General features: G+C 39.4%; 1 protein-coding gene across 8 annotated transcripts in view; it reads right to left on the bottom strand.

Moving 5' to 3' along the window:
* Positions 1-15,656, bottom strand: part of FGGY (FGGY carbohydrate kinase domain containing) — a 405,123-nt gene that overhangs the window by 120,743 nt on the left and 268,724 nt on the right. For all 8 annotated transcript variants that reach the window (XM_090271656.1, XM_090271651.1, XM_090271649.1 and 5 more), the window contains one exon: positions 13,001-13,108. In XM_090271656.1, coding sequence (XP_090127782.1) covers positions 13,001-13,108 — 108 coding nt within the window. The remainder of the gene's footprint in view (positions 1-13,000; positions 13,109-15,656) is intronic.

Here is a 15,656-nt window from a genome sequence, read left to right as displayed (position 1 = left end):
TAAGCTAACATTTTTACATACATTATCTCATTTATTCTTACCATAACTCAGTGGAAAAGACACTACTGTTTACTACGAAGAGGAGAGAATTGGAAGTAAAAGAGATAAAGTCACAAGGTCACAGGGGAATAAGTGACAGATCTTTTTGTTTTTAACTGAGGTCTCTCTGTATCAAAAGTCCTTGTTCTTAACTACTATGCCAGGTATAATATAATTTGTTGAATTCTATTTGTACAGTTCTTCAGTGTTTCAAAATTATATCAAGGCAACTGGTCATTACACTGGGAAAAAAAATGCAGATTTTTAATGCTTATTTCCTACAGGTTTCAGCTGTGGGTTACCGTGATGACGCATATTCTGGACCTTAAAGAGTTTGCATCAGTAAGGCATTACTTGATTTGATGACAATTTCAATGGGAAGTACTTGAAGAGGTCAGAGAAGGGAGATTTAAATGAGCTCCCAGGAGGAGGCACAGAATCTAGCATGTGTGGTGCATGCATAAATGCAGTTAGTTTATTCAGTATTTACGGAATGGCTAATGCGTCAGCTACTGTGCCTAGCTTCCAGGAATACAGCGAAAAATAAGAAACGCAATGCATACAATGTATAGTAGCATAAAGTAAAAGATCAATAATTCGGCAATTCTAATACAGTTGGGGGAGGTGAGGCTTCAGCTGAGAGGCCAAGAACAGGCAGTTTGGAGGAGAAAAGAGTTGAGGGCGAAGCATGCCAGAAAGGAGCGGGTGATGAGTAAAGATATGAAAATGGAGAGACGTACGTGGTTACAGACAAGAAGGAGACAAGTCAAGCTCTGTGTCTGGAATATTATAAATGCTCAAAAAAATGAATGGAATATTATAAATGTAGGAGACACGAGCCATAAGGAGGCGCACCACAGGCTCACATAGTACCATGTACTTTTTGGTAGCACTTACCACACAGTGCACTTGTGTCTATTTCTGTGAGGCACAATGTGGTCACAGGTAACTGCATGTTAAATTGGACAATAAATAAAGTGCTGGAAATAGTGAATGAATGAGGAGCATAGGGACAGACAGTAGTTCTTAAAGGTCAGATAAGTGTTGAAGTGTGTATAGTATTATTGAATTAGAGGCTTGAGGAAATTATTTTGATTTGGGGAGCAAAATTTTGAAAAGTTAAGGAAAATAAGTCTGGCAGGGTGTACAGGACAGAGAGATGCATAGGTATGGAGAGCAGGAAATGCATACATGCTCAGAGGTTAACACTGGAAACAACACAAGGCACAGGTATTCCCTGTCCTTGTTCTGTTGTGGTCTTTGTCAAGTTCTTTTACAATCATTAGTTTATCTGTCAGTCTTTTACCCTGTACTCTGAGTATTATTATTTCCTAGTCCCTTGGCACCCATCACAATGCCTGACATATTGAATAAATGAATGGGATACACTTTGAAGAAAATAAAACAAAGTTAGTGATTAACTAGTTACAGAATATAAAAATAATCTGAATCAAGGATGACTTCGAACTTCTGGGTCTAAGAAAGGAAATGTGGTTATATTAATCATATCTTTTTCTTTTCTCTATTTCTAATGCTCTGCTATCTGGGGCCTTATTGACCCTGGACTGACTGCCTCTCCCAAGGCTGGTCAATTCCTAGAGAAAGTAAAGGACTCGACTCACCTGTGAGCATGCCTTTTATGCACACTAACTAACCCAGAGTCCATCTACCCACCACCTCCTCCATGGACCACTGTTTCCTGCTCTAGTCAGCCCAGGGCCAGATTCAAGAGACAACCCTGGTGCTCCCATGTGGTGCTGCATGGTGGCATGCTCCCTGCTCTTGAGAACTGGAACAGAAACTGTCCTTTTGGTGGCAACATCTGATATGCTGACCTCATCATATCTGAATAATAAAATCTACATTTCAAAACAATGGTTTAGTGGAAAGGACATGCACTTTGGAAACAGACAGGCTTAGGTTCAAATTCATGGCCTATATTTATATACTGTGCTATAGAGAAGTTACTTGGCCTCACAGAACCTCATCTCCTGTAACTAAAATAGGGATAAAAAAAATCCACTTTTCAGGGAACGTTGTGATGAGTGTATGGTATACAGGTGACTCTCAGTTCATAACACTTACTCTTAAAAAGAAAGGGGTAGGGTTACCACCAAAATAGTTGTGAGAACAGTCTCTCAATGGTGAGCTACATTTTTTTTTTTCCATTACATTTGGTGGTAAAGGCCCACCCTGACTAGCAAAGAATAAGCCAGTTTGTCAAATAACTGAGCACTCATTTCAAAAGCTTGGACATCTTATGTTTGATTCTCTAATGCACTTAGCACAGTATAGAAGAACATAGTATTCCATTAGTGGTTACTTGTTTTCCAATGAAATAACCAGTTTAACCACAATGACTGTATTTGCCAAGTGGTTGCCTTAGAAATATATAGACAGAGCTAGTCTAACTGTGATTATTTTCTTGCTGCCTGCATCGTCTCAGGTTTCAGTGCTGAGAGCAGGCAGCTGTAAGTAAGGGTAGGCAGAAAAGTCGACACACTATTTGGGTAGGTAGGAAGCTTGAGCTGGAAGGAGTCAGATCTTCTTCAGGATGTCTTTCAGGTCTAGATCAAGAGGGAAAGGCCACCTTACAGTATATAACTTGGGTTGGATTTTTGGCCCTTCCTTATAAAGCCGGCATCTGCCTTTGGAACAGAACATGGGAGAAACAGAAATGCAATACAGAATAAAACAGTGATCAAACATGGGTAGTATGAGGTGGCATCTGGCCCACAGATGTATTTTATTTGGGAAATATAATGTTTTGAAAAAATAAGCCAGTATTTTAAAATTTGGAGATTTCACTTAAAATCCAGATTTTGGTTTCTTTTGAAGATACCAGGCCACCCATATTCCCCTGTGGCAAGAGTCAGCTGGAGTTGAGTGGTGACTGATCCCTTCAGACAGGCCTGCAGCCTTCAGTTTGTAAGAGGAACCACTACTCCCCATCATAGCCTAACAACAGGCACCAGGTTTCATCCATTTATCGTCATTATTGCACTAATGTTTTACTTGTACTAGAGATCTATTTATGCTCATCTCTCTGTCAAAGGAAGGATCGTGGAATTCAAGCCCTAGAGAAGTTTAAAGAAAAACTTCTCTGTGGGAGTAAAAAAAAAAAAAAAAAAAAAAAAACCTAATGCGCCCAGTCTGTTTATTCATTTGTGCTGTCTGACTGCTTTAAGCATTTGAGGTTTGACTCTTGTACAGAAAGCACAGACAAGAAATCCTGAGATGTGAGTTCAGTTCTGATTCAGGGCATGATTGTGGACAAGAACATGTCTAATTTTCCCTCTTACACATTTAATAAATTAACACGACAACTAAACAACTGTTTGTAAAATTACACAGAGAACTACATTGCCTGAGATATTAAAACTGTTGGCAAGAAAAACACATAATAAAGGCAAACTCAAGTTTAGGGGTTTTAGGTTCTATGAACATTTTGCTAAGACAAAGCCATCTTATTGCATGATAGATTTTTCCGATTAAAATCAGTTTTATGTATTAGTCTTTGAGGCTGTATTTTGTCTTGCTTGCAGATAGAGCAATCATTAGGGTCAGAGAAATGTTCATCACTTGTCATAGCTGCCTTTTTTTTCCCATTTGTGTTTACCTGTAATGTCACATTTTTTCATCTAAGCTATTCCAAATCTTCACTTACCTAGCCTTTTTGTCTCCAAGTGAAAACATTTTGCCTGATTTTTCCTAGCCTTAAAATTCTCACGAAAATTTAAGAAAAGAAGAAAACCCAACCTAGACAATTTCTTTTACGCTGCTGGGAAGAATTGTGGGCTTCAATACTGAACATTTCCTAAGAACAACAAACATTCCTGGAAGAAAATATATAAAAAGTTTTACAACATTTTTTCCATTTATTTTATTTTATTGTTCAATTACAGTTGTCCCAATTTCCTCTCACTGTTCTCCCCTGCCCCCCAACCATAGTCAATCTGCACCCTGTTGTCCATGTCCATGGGCCCTTTATTCTTCTTTCTTGATTACACCCTTCCCCTTCTTTCCCCCGTTATCTCCCTCCTCCCTCCCCTCTGGTCCCTGTCAGTTTGTTTCTTATTTCCATGTCACTGGTTCTATTTTGCTCATTTGTTTGCTTTTGTTCATTAAGTTCTGTTTATAGGTGAGATCATATGGTATTTGTCTTTCACTGCCTGGCTTATTTCACTTAGCGTAATAGTCTCCAGTTCCATCCAACTTTAATATTAGTTTTACATAGAACAACTTCACTTACAATTGGACAAATTATGATTTAATGTGGAATTAGTTTAGTTGGTTTTAGTCACCATCAAGTTAGTTGCTTTGTGCAATTTTTAGTTTAATTAGTTCATTTATTCTTGAAACAAATGTGATATAAGGCTACCTTGTGCAAAGCATCAATCTAATAATCAGAGTACAAAGATAAATAAAAGTAATTGCCTATGAAGGGATGATGGGCATGCTAGTATCCAAATATAACCTAGAATGATAAGGTTCTTTATAGATTCAACAAATGAATTAATCAAACACCTACTCGGTTCTAGTCATAGTAATGCAAATAATGGTTGACTTCTCATAAGAAACAATGGTGCGTAAGGAAAAAAAAACTCAATCAAGAATTCTATATTGCATAAAAATATCTTTCAAGATAGAGGGTGAAATAAATTCATTTAGAAACTAAGATAATTTTTTTTTGTCGGTAGATCTGTAAGAAAAAAAGCAATTCCAAAAGAAGTCCCTCAGGCTACAGGGAAATACTAGATAGAAACTTAAATTTTCAGAAAGAAATGAAAAACAATGGAAATGGTAAATATGTAGGTAAATGCAAAGATTGTTTCTCAGAATTTCTCTGAAATGCGTATGACTGTTTCTTAAGGACTGAATTGTGTCCTCCCAAAATTTAGATGTTGAAGCCTCAGCCCCCACTGTGCCTGTATTTGGTGATGGGGACTTCATGAAGATAGGTAACATAAGACCATAAGGGTAGGGACCTAGTCTGATAGAACTAGTGTCCCTACAATGGGAAGGGACACCAACCAGATCTTTTGCTTTACATGCATGTACCTAGGAAAGGCCATGTGAGAACACAATGAGAAGGTGGCCATTTACAAGCCAGGAAGAGAGCTCTTTCTATTGTTTAAGCCACCCAGACTGTGGTATTTTGTTGTGGTAGCCCAAAAAACATAAGATGCTATTTAAACAAACAACAACCACTGCACTTTTGGGTATATAACATATATACTGTAAATACCACACACAACAACTATAGCAAAAAGGATTGGAAGGATGGTAAATGGAACTACAGAGTTGAATGTATTATATTTTACATTAAGTTTAACAATATGTGCTCTAAGTACACCGAAAAGTTTAGAATGCTTACTATTATTCCTAAAGAAATCCTTTAAAAAGAATGCAAAAAAAAGTGATATCTATAAAGCAAATAGAGAAATGCAAATAAAATCCTGAAAGTTGAAAATATTCAATTAATCCAAAGAGGACACACAGATAACCAATAAACATATGAAAAGATGCTCAATGTCACTAATAATCAGAGAAATGCAAGTTAAAAATCACAATGAGATATCACCTCACACCTGTCAGAATGACTATCAACAATAAAACAACAAACAACAAGTGTAGACAAGGATGTGGAGGAAGGGGAACCCTTTCGCATTGTTGGTGGGAATGCAGACTGGTGCAGCCACTGTACAAAGCAGTATGGAGATGCCTAAAAAAATTAATAATGGATCTATCTTTTGACCCAGTGATCCTATTTCTGGGAATATATCTGAAAGAACCCAAAACACGAATTCAAAAGCACATGCGCATCCTTATGTTCATTGCGGTGTTCTTTACAATAACCAAGATAAGGAAGCAGCCCAAGTGTCCATCAGTAGAAGAGTGGATAAAACAACTGTGAGACATTTACACAGTGGAATACTACTCAGTCATAAAAAAGAAGAAAAATTTTACCCTTTGTGACAGTATGGATGGACCTAGAGAACATTATGTTAAGGGGAAATAAGCCAGTTAGAGAAAAACAAATACCATATGATTTTACATATATGTGGAACCTAATGAACAAACTGAACTAACAAGGAAAATGGGGACAGACTCATAGATGGAGAGCAGGATGACAGCCAGTGGAAGGGGGTTGGCGAGGGGGTGAAAGGGTTGAGCAAAAAGAAAAAAGGACTCATGGACATGGACAACAGTGTGATGATTGCTGGGGGAGGGGGATATTAGGAGACTAAATGGTAATGGAAAAACTACAATAAAGATTAAAAAAAAAATTCTATTAATCCAAAAGGAGAAACAGAAAACAAAAATAACAGGAGTGACCACAGATAATAGATAGCAAAACAGAAGACCTAAATCCTTATTCATCTTTACATTAAATGTAGGTAGTTTAAACACTCCAAAAATGCAGAGATTATAAGACTATATAGAAAAGCAAGACTAACTATATGCCATGTAAAAAAGATGCACTTAACATAAACTGGGACAGAGAAGACAGTGGTTTGCCTGGGAGAGAAGGTGAAGAACCAAAGATGGATTGGTGATATATATTTTGGAGTTAGAATCAATAGGACTTTCTGATGGATTGGATGTGGGCAGAGAGGGGAAATGAAGAGTCAAGAATTAATCCTAATTTTCTGACTTTAATAAACATATAAATGATGGTGCTCTTTACTAAGATGAAGACAAATAATGGAGGATCACCTTAGCGGGTGTATCAGTTACTACAGTCAGAACACAGGGAGTAATTCTTGGCTTCTTCCTCCCCCTGACTCCCTGACATTTAATCTATCTTCTCCATTGATAGCAATGCTATCTTCAAAAACCTGGAGATCACTCTTTCCTATACACTTCACATTCACTCCATCAGGAAATCCTGTTGGCTCTACCTTCAAAATATATCCAAAGTCTGACCACTTGTTACCAGCTCTACTGCCATCATCTTTTAGCTGGATCACTGCCTATTTCTGCGTCTATCTCCCCGACTCCCACTCCAGAGGTTATTCTCATAGCAGGCAGCAGCCAGAAAGATACCTTAAAAACTTAAGTCATATCGTATCTCTCCTGTGCTCATAATTCTCCAATGGCTTCTACTTCACTCCAGAGTAAAAGCCAAAATTCATACAGTGGCCCCCATTACCTCTTTGAACTTATTCCCTACAACTCATTTTGGTTCACTCTGCTCCATTCACATGGTCTCCTTGTTATTTCTGTAATATCCCAGACAAGTAACCCCTTCAGGACTTTTTCCCTGGTTGTTCCCTTGGCCTTGTATGTTCTTCCCCCAGGTTTCCTTTCCTTCCTTGTTTGTCTGAATGTCACGTCAATGAAGTCTACCCTGACACCTTATTTAAAATTTCAGAGTGCTTACCTGAATCACAAGCGTTCCTCCTCTATTACTTTTAACAACCTAAACCATAAAATAAAGTTAATTTACATATTGCTTTATTACTTTCTTGTGTATTATCTGTCTCTTCTTGTTAGAACGTAAGCTTGACAAGGGGACAGATTTTTGGATGTGGAACAGAAGAGACTGTTTTATTCACTATCTTTTCCACACTCAGAACAGTACCTTGAACATAGTAGCAATAAATAGTAGCTGTGTAAATAAACACCACTCTAAAAAGTTTGTACTTGACTTTACAGATAGCTAGAGAGCTTCCAAGAGTGACAGGTTCATATCTCTGTTTTAGAAAGACTGCTTTAGTTGCAATCTTGAGAGAGGATACTGTGGACTAAAAGTTCAATCTATGTCCTCCCACCATAGACATCACCAAGTGGTGGTATCGGGAGGTGGGGCCTTAGGTAAGTGATTAGGTCATAGAGTGGATGGATTCCATGAATGGGAACAGTGTCCTCAGAAGGGTCGAAAGAGTCCAGAGTCCCTCCGTCAGCCAGGTGAAGATACAAGAAGATGGCCCTCTGTAAGCTGGAAGAGGGTCCTCACTAGAATCTGGTCATGTGAACACCCTGACCTAGACTTCCCTCTTCTGTAGCTCTGAGAAATAAATTTCTGTTGTATTGAAGCCACCCAATCTATGGCACCTTGTTATATAGCAGCCCCAACTGACTAAAACACAGGAGTTAGAGGGGAAAAGAATAGAAGCAAGATGGTAATTTTCTGTGCAAGGAATCCAGGTAGGTATACAGAAAATATAGTGCACACCTGGGCAGGAGGAGAGAACAGGGAGGCACTTGTTTATGTGGAGTTGGTCTTCGTATCCATGAAGTCATTCCAATGAGCTAATGTGCAATGCTGGGGACACACCCATGTCTATACATAGAGCCTGTCAATACCAATACATGTATGTTTCTCTCATAGCCTTACAAAGCCTGCCAAGTGTATTTGCTTCTAGATACTTGAAAAAAAAAAGTCACACTAACTGACAATAATTTATTTTCAAGGGGATCTACAAGAGAACTCTAAGAAACACTTAGAAATGCAGAACACAAAAGTCAGATTCAGGTTTGGAAAGATCTGGAGCTTCTGGGAGATAACTTGGGTTTGAATCCAGGCTTTCCCACTTATAACTGAAAGACCTTACTCCAGTTACTTTACTGTTCTGTTTACTATTTATTCATTTGTAAAACTGATATCATAACAACAACCATAGAGACATGCTGTGAAGATCCAATGAAATGCTGTTTCTTAATAGGGTCTAAAAGCGCTTGGCACTTAACAGATGTTCCCAGTAGGCTGCAGGGGCAGTGCTGTCTACTATTATGTGCTATAGTAAAATATAATTATCAATTCTATATCCAACTTTCCCAAAAGATAACAAGCTACTGGAGGAATCACATGATAGTTGTCTTGCCTGGCCCAGAGTGATCACGAGTGAATGAATGAATGAAGGGATGAAGTCACTCTCTCCATAACCTGTAGAGCCCTGTATACAGCGAGCTCTTCACACACAGACTGACTGCCTTTCCGAGGCCAGCCCCAGGCTGATGGGCATAGGCACCAGGGGAGAAGGCAGATAGGCACTCACAATGCACAAACCCTAAAATTGCCAGAGCACGATGAAGCAGTTTGCTACATTGTAATCCTGTGGCTCCAGTTCACAAATTTAAATTCTGGGCTCAAACAATTCAAAGGTAACCTCCACCCCAGGCGATTATCCCAGAAAGCCAATGCCACCACAGGGTTGGCTTAGAAACTTATCTTAGCCTGCCTTCCCCAACAACTGTCCCAATAAAAGTGACTTCAAGTAAGATAAAACAGGGTGCGTGTAGGGAGGGAAGGCCAAGGTCCAGTTGGAAATAAGCTCCAGCATCTGGATGCAGTGACTGCATGGGCTGCTGTTCTGTGGAAAAAGTCTGGGCTAAAAGCAATGTGTTTTACACAACTGTTCTGGAGAGAGTATTGAGAAGCACGAGACAATCCGTGATGGGTGCTTGATCGATGCAACTGACATCAATCATCCATGGGGTGCGGGTATGCGCTTTTCTAAGAAGAAACAAATATTAGAAATATTAGTGGCACAAGCTTGAAAAGAGTGAAAAATGAGTCCACATCTCAGTCAGATGAAACAGCAAGGGTTCCAGAGCCAGAAAAGATCCTATCCTATTTTTTCTTCATCCTGAAGTTAACCAGATGGACATTTTTTTAAAAGTACTAATCTAACCACATGCTTGGAATGAAGAACTTGCTTTGTGATGGAAGATCTGTATTTAATTGTAAAAATGGGACAAAATATCTATTATTCAAGTGTAGAGTTTAGATAATTTTTGTTTTTCTGAACTCTCTTGTTTTTCCTCCTTTGCTTCTCTTTACCTCTCCTTTCTCCTCTCTTCTGCTTTAGATGGTGTATTTATGACTGAGTGTTTGGAATACACTATGGACATGTATGGAATGTAACAATGAAACACACTTTCAAACAAGCCATATGAGAGATGATGTGCATATAAAACGAAACATAAAATATGTTATTTCCTCTTACAGTGTCCTGTATGACAACAATGTACTATAAAACAAGAGATCAGAATTCACAAAAGAAGAAATGAGAATAAGGAAAGGTGAACTACCAGGGAACCATGTAAAAGGCCATTGTTAGTGCATCAGTAATCTCTCCAGGCTATGCTTACTACTCTGAGTTTCAGCTCCTTGTCTGTAAAATATGGACAGTAACATTACTATCTTATAGGGGTTTTGAGAGGACTAAATGAAATAGTACATGAAAAGCTCCTGGAACAAGGTCTGGGAAATAAGCTTTCAAAATAAATATTAGACATTGTGATTATTATGAATATCATTTGAGAATTAACAAGATCATATATACAAATCCTTCTCATAGATAAACAATACACTCAGTAAGGTACAATTGTTGTTACTATTACCATCATTACTGTAATTCATATTTTATTTCTTTGATTTATAGGTAGTTTCTGTCTCTTTGCTTGGCCTCTCTGGACTGATGTTTTAGTGGACAGTTTGTTTTGTGCTTGATCCATATTTTGCCCCATTCTGCTAGCTTGTAGATTTCCTAAGATTTCACTCTCTGCAAGCCATGAGTCAATCATGCCTTATCCATGTGTTGAAGGAAACTATGTATGCAGAACTGTCCAAAGTTGAACTCCAAATGCAGCCTGATTGGTTGATGGTGCAAATCAACTAAGTAGATAAAGGCCAACAATTCCCATGACTCCAGTGAAAAATTATCCTGGACTATTATGGAGGGCTTTTTTTTTTTAATGGTGAAAAGAGTGACCAGCTCTTCTCTACAACATCATAACTTCTGGGCAAAGATCGCTTATATACATAGCAACAGAGCAAACTTTGAGCCAAATACTGAGAAAAGCATTTCCAGACAGACACAGATGTTCAATTTGCATACGAAGTCCCTGAAAATCTATTGATGGACAGCTTCATGGACAATGCATCTGGCACAAAGATTTGCTTTACTGGATCATTATCTTTGTTTAAAAAAAGAAAGCCTCTTGGTTGTGTCATCTACGAGTTCTGGGTCTGCTAAGGGTGCTTACACCATGATGTGGGGTGAAAAGGGTTATATTTCAGCAATAGGTTTTCAGTGTGTCACAGAAAGGGAACGGATATTTAGATTGAAAGTTGTATGAATACATGGCACTAGTTTAAACAGAAGAATATAAAGCTCCAGTCTCAATGTGCTTTAGGCATATAGTGATGTCTTGCTTCCCGACATTTCTAGCATTCGTTATTAAGACCAGTCAGATGTTATTTATTTTATACCCACTGAGTTTCCTTACCAGACAGTGAACTCCTTTAAACCAGGGACTGATGGGGGTCAAATTCATTTAATTCACCTCTGTAGCCTGTCACAAGAACAAGGGCAGAGAACATGTTCTTTGAAGCTAGCCATCCACCAACACTTCCATTGACTTTGAGAGAGAATTTGAGGCAGCTAAGTATAAAACAGCAATACACTAAGAAATGGAAACTAACAGTCATTTGCATCCCCATTCAGCTTTGGATCAGATCACTTTTAATTTGATTGAACATTGAGAAGAGTTGGTTGGGAAATCATACCATAAACAGATGATTTCAATATAACATAGTAAATGTGAGGTTGAGTGACTAAAGCTAAGTATTATTTTCTCTTGCCTCCCACATCTCATCTTTCTGGGGCCAGCTGATCTCCTGACCTGAATTCTCAGTTATCATTGCCACTGTCCCCATTCAAGCCCTCACGGCTTTTTGTCTGTGGACTAACCTACTAAATCTGGTCTCCCTGTCTGTAGTTACATGCTCTCAGGCCTTCTTCCTCAGTGCTGCTAGCCACAGTTTTACGGCTGAGATCTGAACATTCCTGCCCATTTTTCCAACCTTTCACTGCTTCCCCTTGGTTTTGGTCTACTAGATAAACTTCAATTCCTTAGTATGCTTTATAGGGAATTCTTATGATGTGGTCCCTCCCCAACTCTTTTATTGTAAGCCATTTTTCTAAGACAAGTTTATGCCACCACTGAAATTCTGTACTATTTGCAATTACCTTCAAATATGCCTTGTTATTATCACTCCCATGTCCTTGTTCCTATGCCAGTTCTCTTGCCTAGAAGAGAATTCCTACCCTTCTTTGCCTCTTTTGTTCTTATTTATCTTATAAGGCTCAGTACAAATGCTTTCTTCCCTGCAAAGAGTTTCTTAACCCTGCTTTGTGCCAACTCTGTGCCTTGTATCTGTGGTACAGCGCTCCTCTCACTTTTGTGGACCTTCTGTTAGGCAACTAAAGGCATTCAACAATGTTTTAGTGAGCACCTTCTAAGAAATGAGCTGGATACAAAGAGAAGCATCCCTGCCTTTAAGGAGGTCATAGATTTCTAGAAAAGACAGATTGGTAAACCTGTAAGAATAAAAGAATGTGATAAGAAGTACAGTTGTGTCTTGAAGGACAAGTAAAATTATCAAGTTGTGTCTTAAAAGGACAAGTAAAATTATCAAGGTGGTAAAAAACTCTCCAAGCAGAGACAGAAGCATATACAAAGGCACAGAGGAATAGAATAATCAAAGGCCTGGGGAAGCTCTGAGTAAGGCAGTCCAGCCTTGGTGACAAATACCTGTGTGGAACTGGAGGGGATACACTGCAAAGAAAATGGTGCACACAGAAAACTATTTGGACTATGCCCAAGGGCTATGGTGAGCCACTGAAGAATTTGGGCTGGACAGGAGCACGGTCCTTTTTACAAACTATAACATCACTCTCGCTGCCATGAGAAAAACGAATTATTGTGTGACAGAGAGATGAGAAGGTGAGTTAGTCGTCACTGCCTGGCCCAGCACTGATTCCTTGGGCAAGCATGTGCTGCACACGCTGCTCCATATGTTGGACTGTGCACTAAGAGAAAGTTAATTCTTCTGATTTAGGATTTGGCAAACCCTCCAGATATTCAGTATATGGGTAGTGTGACTCAATGAGCTAGTCATGGGTGTAAAGACATTAAAGACCATTATGAAAAAGTGTCGGCTTACCAATTTCCCAGTAACACTCTGTCCACCTTCATTCAGCCAGAACTCAGGAACCATGGCTGAGAAGTAAGGGCCCCAGACTCCTGGTACAAAAATCGGGTCTTTGCTAATCTGGAAAGAAAGGGACAAAATATGTGAAAATATTGACCTTTAGGACTAGAAGGTACTTTCTCCTTTTCCCATCTGTTGTTTCTATGACTATGGAATTCAGCTTCTTACTAAATACCTCTTGTGCTGGGGAAGTCACTCTCTCCAAAGGAAAGGCATGGCTTCATCTTTGGAAACCTTTCTGATAAATTCATTTAAATGCCAGGATAGCAAAGGAGATCATTTTGGAAAGAAACTAATGAGACATTTCCTTGCTGGTTCCCTCTCTGTGGTAAACTGATTGCAAAAATGGTTTCTACTTTCTACCCATCCATGTATCTACCCCCTTTGCAATGTGACCTTGCAGCTTCTCTGATGGATCTTGAATCTGGGCCAGCCTGGTAATTTATTTTGGCCAACAGAATGATGTAGAGGGGACACTGTGTCAGTTCTCCAGGCCTAACCCTCAAGAGGCCTGTGTGCTTCTCTACCCCTCCACTTGTTCCTCTACCTTTGCCATGAGAACATGCCCAGGCTAGCCTGCTGGGTGGAAAGTCATGCACCAGGGCTGAGTCAGCCCAGCTGTTGCAGGTAATGCTCACATAAATGAGAGAGTAAAAATAAGATCACCAAATCCTCCTAGCTGACCAGCAGGTAACAAGTCCAGATCACCAGAATCACACAGCCATTTGATAGATTTGCGAAGAAAAACACATCTTATTGAATGTCACTAAGATTTTGTGTTTATCACCTAGCATTTTTGTGGTAATAGATAACTTTCCCTTCCTTCTACCTATACTTACTAGTCACCCTACAGGATGCCTTCTCCATCTCTCGGGTGCCAGAGACACGGAAATGAATCAGAGTTCTTTCTTGTCTTCAAGAAGCTGCCTATCTACAGGGAGCTCCACAAGTAAACAGACAGACAGAATACAATGTGGTCCATGGGATGGTAGAGACAAACATAAACTGTGGGGGACACAGAGACATAAGCTTAGAGTTACAGGATTTCACTGGATAAAGTAGAACTGGCATTTCAGGTCAAGAAAAGAGCTGTAACTAAGCTATGTTGGTGAGGTGCACTGAATAGTCAAGATGCCACCACTTTTTTTGTAGCAGACCACGGAAGTCCTTTAAGGTGTTAGCAAAATATCTACAGAGATAAGCCAGGACAGACAAGGATGGACCGTGTGTTCACTCCTCTGGATTGGTACATGCTTCTCATCCATCCAGCAGGGATGGATGCTGAAGTCGTATTTATGTTTGCAGAAAGGTGTAGTTCAAGGGTGGGGGAATCCAAGGGCATTTGGCACACAAGGTCCACTCTTGATGCTGGGCAGAGAATCAGCCATTCATTTATTCTACAAACATTTATTTAGCCCTTCTTATATGCTTGGTCCTATGCCAGGTCCTGGGGATACAGAAATGAACTAAATATGCATAATTTCTGCCATCATAAAATTTATAGTCCAGCATTTTAGCACAGGGACAAATCTTTAACTATCTTGACCCCAACTATTCCAGTTTCCTTTTCACTAAACTATGAGCCCTCGAATTGAAGAATTTCCAACTCCCAAAGAGGAAGGAAGTAAGGGAAGAAAAGGAAACTACACAACACTGTCAGCTTTAAATGTTGCCAAATAAAAAGAATTTGTGAAAATGGGACATCTTATACCTCAAAGAGAAAAAATAGTCTCAGGGGAAAAGAAAAAAGGGGGTTCTACAAGAAAAGACAGGTCCACTTACATTGATATATTCACTCCTTTTCTTACTGGTTCAAAGGATGTTTCCTGAACTCCTATTGTGATCCATGCCTGTGCCAGGCGCTGGGAATAAGTGGTAAGCAAAAGAGCAAGTCCCAGCCCTCCTGGAGCCTACATTCCTGAGAGGGTGGCAGACTAGGCGAGTACCCATTCAGGTTTGGCCAGGATTCTCCTCAGTTTAGCACTGAAAGTCCTGTGCCCTGGAAAACCCTTCAGTCCTAGGCAAACCGGGACCTTTGATTGGTCACCCTGAGACAAATATTGGTCAAATCGTCACAAATATGTGTTATTATAAACTGTGATAAGGAAATTAAAGAAAATCAAAAGCTACAATAAAAGCATGTAAGTGAGGTACGTAATCATGGGGTCAGGGAAGGCTTTTAAGAGAAGGTGATATAAAACATATATAGATATTATCCAGGTGGGTATGAGGATATGTGTGTGCCTTTGTGTATGAGTGTGTGTGATATGAAGTATTCCAGCCAGGGGGAACATATAATGGGCTCCGTTTTTATTACTTTATCTTCGCCAGTGAAAATTTTATCATATGTCAACATTAGAAACTACTCCCTAAACTGCCTTGGGGTGAGTAACAGCTGCTTTAGGGTGACTAAGACAGTGCATATTCACAACCACTTAGGACCCAGGGTTTGAAAGGATATGTAGATGGACACCCACCAAAATAAAATTGTCTCTTTTTATGCTCTGGACCATCTCCCGTCCAGAACTCTCAGCCCCATTTGATAGATCAGTCTCAGAGAAGCTGACTCACTTGTCCATGGTCACACAATTAGTACCTGGCTGAGGTG

This window comes from Furipterus horrens, unplaced genomic scaffold (genome assembly GCF_987537825.1).
Source record: "Furipterus horrens unplaced genomic scaffold, mFurHor1.1.pri manual_scaffold_3, whole genome shotgun sequence".
NCBI lineage: Eukaryota > Metazoa > Chordata > Mammalia > Chiroptera > Furipteridae > Furipterus > Furipterus horrens.
The sequence above is the reverse complement of the archived record's forward strand: the minus strand, read 5'-3'. Positions and strand labels throughout refer to the sequence as shown.